Source organism: Monodelphis domestica, chromosome 1 (assembly GCF_027887165.1).
Source record: "Monodelphis domestica isolate mMonDom1 chromosome 1, mMonDom1.pri, whole genome shotgun sequence".
NCBI classification, from domain to species: domain Eukaryota; kingdom Metazoa; phylum Chordata; class Mammalia; order Didelphimorphia; family Didelphidae; genus Monodelphis; species Monodelphis domestica.
This window is the reverse complement of record NC_077227.1, coordinates 734,975,499-734,980,498: the sequence shown is the minus strand read 5'-3', so window position 1 is coordinate 734,980,498 and position 5,000 is coordinate 734,975,499. Positions and strand designations below refer to the sequence as shown.

Here is a 5,000-nt window from a genome sequence, read left to right as displayed (position 1 = left end):
CCGGGCCACAGACTGTCCGAGGGGGGAGGACGTAGAAGGGGGCCTTCAGGACGCCTGCGGGCAGGGCTGGGAGGCCCCTCGGGACAGGCCTAGAACCGAACGGCCCCCCCCCGGGGAGATTTCTGCGAAGGGCCCCCCCGGAGGCTCAGCGAGAGGCCCCGACACCGATGCGGAGCTGCTGCCACCCCCGTCAAGGCGGAACACCAAGAGCCTATTTTAAAACTGGAGAGAGGCTTCGAGGTCACCCAATTCTGCACGGCTCAGAGGCAGGGAGGCTCCTCTTCTGGCCTCAGACACCTCCTCGCTGTGACGCTGGGCAAGTCCCTGAACCCTGCTGGCCTCGGTTTCCTCCTCTGTCAAATGAGCCAGAGAAGGAGACGGCGAGCCCGTCCGGTCTGTGCCCAGAAATGGGGCCGCACAAGAGCCAGCCGTAACAGAAGCCTGGTGCGTCCGTCATCTATCATCTGCCCGGAGGGAGGCGGCGAGGCCGACCGCCCAAGGCCGGGCCGCCGAGGCCTTTCCCTTGATCCCTACCGGCAAGGCTGGGAGCAGCTGCTGCCCGGCCTCGCCTTTGCAGACGGGGACGGAGGCCGCTCCGAGAGGGCGAAGGGGCTTGCCCAGGGCCCACAGCTAGCCAGACGCGGGCCCCAGCCTCCTCCTGGGCTCCCAGAAGGCTCTCCCAGGGCCCGGCTGCCTCCCGCCCAGCATTCAAAGGCAGCCCCTGCCTGCGGCCCTCCCTGCCCCGGGGGATGAGGGGGAGCCGACCAGCCGCTAATTAGAGGAGCTAAAAATGGGAGCTGCCAATTCCCTCCATCAGCCTGGCCCGTCTGTCTGTCCGTCCAGCGGCCGCGTCGGGAGATGGAGAAGGGGGCGGGGGAGCTGAAAGGGCCCCACACAGAAGGAAGCGGGATTCGAACTTGCTCCTTGGTCCCAGAGGTGGAATTTGGAGCAATTCAGAGAAATCCCTCAGAGCTTCGGCAAGAGGCAATAAGAATGTTCTGAGGCGCCTTCCCCTTCTGGCTGAGAATCAGAGCCAAGTATTCATTCCCAGGCAGAAGGGGGGAAGGGCCAGGCAAGGGGGGTCAAGGGACTTGCCCAGGGTCACCCAGCTGGGAAGTGTCTGAGGCCAGACTGGAACCCAGGACCTCCCTCTCTAGGCCTGGCTCTCCATCCCCTGAGCCGCGCAGCTGCCCCAACATCAGGAGATTCTCAGAGGAGATCCCCACTCAGGTGTGCCCGGGCCAGACGACACCTAGGCCTTGTGCAGGCCTCCCGGGCCTGTCCGGGCTCCAGCCTTGTGGGGATTCCTCCACCGGACGCCGAGCTCCCCCCTCAGCGATTTGGCGGAAGCTCCCGTTCTCTGAAGGTCCTGCGGCTCCCTCACTCACCCCCACCCGCCGCGGCCAGGCCCGGGGGGGGGAGGGGGGGCCGGAGAGCTGGGATGCACCTCCGACGAGGCCTCATCCCCTCCAGAGGAAGGGAGAGACGTCCCAGGGGCACAGCGCCGGGACTGGAACCCGAGCCCCTGGGCCGGGCCGGCCGTTACTGCCACTTCGGGCTGCCCCAGAGAAACCTCTGCCCTAGGCGTGGGGGGTGCAGGGGCAGAGAACAGGCAGGATCAGCCACGATGGCGCTGGGGGCCCCGAGAGCTCCCACACCCGCCAGCACAGCCACGGCCCAGACCACGAGGCCCAGGGGGGGGTCTGGACGGCGGGGCCCTCGCAGGCCTCCCGGCCAGGCCTCTGGGGCCCTTCCTGGCAAGCAGGACACCCTCCTCTGCTGAGGGTGGCTTTGATGGTACAGAGATCCCGAAGTCCTCCAGGCAAGTGGGGCGGCCCAAGCACACTTCAGGGGCAAACTGGGGAAACCGGGAAGGGGCGCCCCCAAAGGAGGGGGCCCAGGAGAAGGGACGAGGCTGAGGGCCCTCGAGCAGCTGTCCCCCAGAGGAAGCCCAGGAAGGGCCTGCACGCTGGCAGCCTCCTGAGGATCAGCCGGAGGCCCTCAGGGGAGAGCCAGCTCCAGGGAGGCAAAGGCCCTCCGCGCTGCCAAAAGCAGCCTCCTCTGGAACGCCGGCCGGCCCACTTCTCGCTCCCTCGCTCCCTGCTCCCCTGCTCTCTCCTCCTCTGCCTTCCCTCTCCCGCTCCTCTTCCTGCATCTTCTCTCTCTCCCTCTGTCTCTCTCTCTCTGTCTGTCTGTCTCTCTCTGTCTGTCTCTCCCTCTCTCTCTCTCTCTCTGTCTGTCTCTGTCTCTCTGTCCATCCATCAGTCCGTCTCTCCGTCTCTCTCTCTCTCTCTCTCTCTCCTCTCTGTGTCTCTCCCTCTCTGTCTGTCTGTCTCTCTCTGTCTGTCTGTCTCTCTCTGTCTCTCTGTCCATCCATCTGTCAGTCTGTCTCTCTGTCTCTCTCTCCTCTCTGTCTCTCTCTCCTCTCTGTCTCTCTCTCCTCTCTCTCTCACACACACACACACACACACACACACAATATCAAGTTTCACGCTGGATTTTGGCCCAGAATCCCACCCACCCCCCACCCACCCCCCACCCCCCACCCCCCCGCGCAGGAGAGAAGGTGGGCTGAAAGGTTCAGCACACTCAGCCCCCCACAGAGAGTGTCTGGAGTGGCCCTTCTGGAAGCTGGTCCGAGCCCTTTCAGAATCCATGGAGGCTCCTGCCAGTGGTACTGCCCTTGTGGCAATGAAATCCAGGTGGTGGAGGACAGCCAGCCCTGAGCCCCCCCCTGAAGCTGACCAGTCGGCTGGTCCTCTGTGGTCTCCAACCTGCCCCCCCTCCCCCGTCCCAGGTCCAGTGGTCCCAGGAAGGCCGCCTCCCTCACCAACCTGGCTCTGCCCTTCCTATCTCTGTGGCCTTGGGCAAATTACATCCCCTCTGTGGGTCTCAGTTTCCCCCTCTGTAAATAAGAGCTGCCAGACTCCTGGGGTCTCCCTCTTTGGGTGGCCCTCAGGCTTCCTGGGGCCAGCCTTGTCCTGGTGCCTCGTTGGGCTCTGGAGATGAGCTCAGCCCTTTCTGGGTTCCCTCCCAAGTTCTGCCCTTCCTGCTTTTTCTCCCCGTCCTCCCCTCCACCCCTTAGGTCCCCTCAGGCCCTTGATGGCCTTGCTCAGGATGCCCATCTGCTGGGATGGACGTCGTCCAGGGGCTTCTGGGCAGGGGCACAATGAAGTCAATGGCCCTTGCTGTGACCATCCCGGGGCTTTCTCACCTCCCTGTCCCCCTCCATGACATGCCAGCTTCCCCTGCCCTCTCCCCTCAGACCCTTCCCACCCCACAGATGACCATCATGGTGACACAACTAGGCTGAGGTGGCCTGGGTTCCCCCGGACCCTGCTACCAGCTGGCTAGTCCACGTCCCGCCCCTCATGGGGCCTCAGTTTCTTCCTCCATAAGATGGGTTTTCATACTCTCACCACCTAACTCATGCTGCCTAAATTAGTGTGAATCCCTGTTAATGTGACGATTTTCTTCTGTTCACTTTGCACTGTGGCATCCTGGTCCTTTAGCCCACTCACTTTGGGGGAGAAGACTGGGTTTTATTTTTTAAACCCATACCTTCTGTCTTAGTGTTAGTCCTAAGGTAGAAGCGTGATAAAAGCCGAGTTATCAGGGTTAAGTGACTTGCCCAGGGTCACACAGCTAGGACGTATCTGCTCTCCACTACACACCAGAGCAGACAGGTGGGTGAGGGACAGGAAGAGGCGTCTCCTACCTTGACCAGGAAGTTGCCATCAGGCTCTGGAGTAACCATGACAGCCGAGTCATGCAGCTTCTCATCGAAGTGGACATGGCTCTGGGAACCTTCTACGACAACTTGGCTGGGCGACGTGCTGGTGAAGCGGATGCTGCCCACTTTGGACTTGCTCCCTGGGAAGGCACAGAGGTCTCAGTGAGAGTGGAGGAGGCCCTGGCCCCCTGACCTCCCAGCAGCAAGGCCCAGGGCTGTTTCCAGGCTCTCCACTGGCCAGGGCCAAGCTAACGATGCTGAGAGGGCTTCAACACAACCCATGACAGAGATGGGCTCCACAAGGCTCTGCTGGGCAGGGGAGAGGGGCAAGAAGGATGGTTTTTTAAACCCTTCCCTTCTATTTTAGCATCCATACTGTATGTCAGTTCTAAGGAAAGAAAAACCGTACAGGTTTGGCCAGGACTAAGTGACTGGTCCAGGGTCATCCAGCTAGGAAGCATCTGAGGTCAAATTGGAACTCAGGACCTCCTGTCTCCAGGCAGGGCCCAGCACTCTATCCACTGACCAGATTTTGAAAAAGTTATTTTGATTTTGAAAATTTTGAAAAAGTGGTGGAATTCAGCTGGGGGATGCCAATAATATTGCTAAGTGATCAATCAGTTGGAGGCTAAGCCAGGGAATGGAGGGTTGTCAGAGAGCCAGGCTGGCCCCCATTCAGAGGCTGGGGGCAAGGCATACTGTCAGGACAGAGCCAGGGACACAGGGTAGGGACAGGGAATACAGGAAGGTCTGGGGGAAGTTTGAAGAAGACAGCACACTGAGGCCAGAGGTTGATAGAGAACATACGAACACACATTCTATACTGAGAGCAGGACACCCAGGACAGTCAGGAAAAAGGAAAAGGTCCAGTGCCCCCCTCCCTCCCCCGACATCCAGGACCTCGGCCCCCAGCCCCTCCAGCCACCCACCTACCAGAGCCTCTGCTAGGGGAGAACCCATCATTAAAAACCCCTTTCTTCTTCTTCTTAAACCAGTTGGACACCATGAAGAGGCCACTCGAGGACTTCTTCAGAGGGTCCTGGGAGCTTGTAACCAGGAAGTTCTGGGTACTGCTAGGGGCAGGAATAGGCTGCTTCATTTAGAGGGGAGGGGAGGGGAGGGGAAAGGAAAAAGGAAGCAAAAGGGGGGAAGACGGGGGAAGGGAGGGGGAGGGGAAGGGGGAGGGGAAGGGGGAGGGGAAAGGGGGAAGCTAGAGGCCAGGTCAGAAGTGACACTAAATGGGAGTCCAGGGGGATGCAGGGGAATA

At 60.9% G+C, this 5,000-nt stretch overlaps 1 protein-coding gene across 4 annotated transcripts in view; it reads right to left on the bottom strand.

The window, feature by feature from the left end:
- ADISSP (adipose secreted signaling protein) overlaps window positions 1–5,000 on the bottom strand; it is a 21,323-nt gene that overhangs the window by 8,175 nt on the left and 8,148 nt on the right. For 3 of the 4 annotated variants that reach the window (XM_056813841.1, XM_056813831.1, XM_056813836.1), the window contains one exon: window positions 3,719–3,873. In XM_056813841.1, coding sequence (XP_056669819.1) covers window positions 3,719–3,757 — 39 coding nt within the window. In that variant the 5' untranslated portion in view covers window positions 3,758–3,873. Of the gene's footprint in view, window positions 1–3,718; window positions 3,874–4,666; window positions 4,932–5,000 lie in introns of those variants that run through there. The other variant, XM_056813828.1, reaches the window with a different exon arrangement.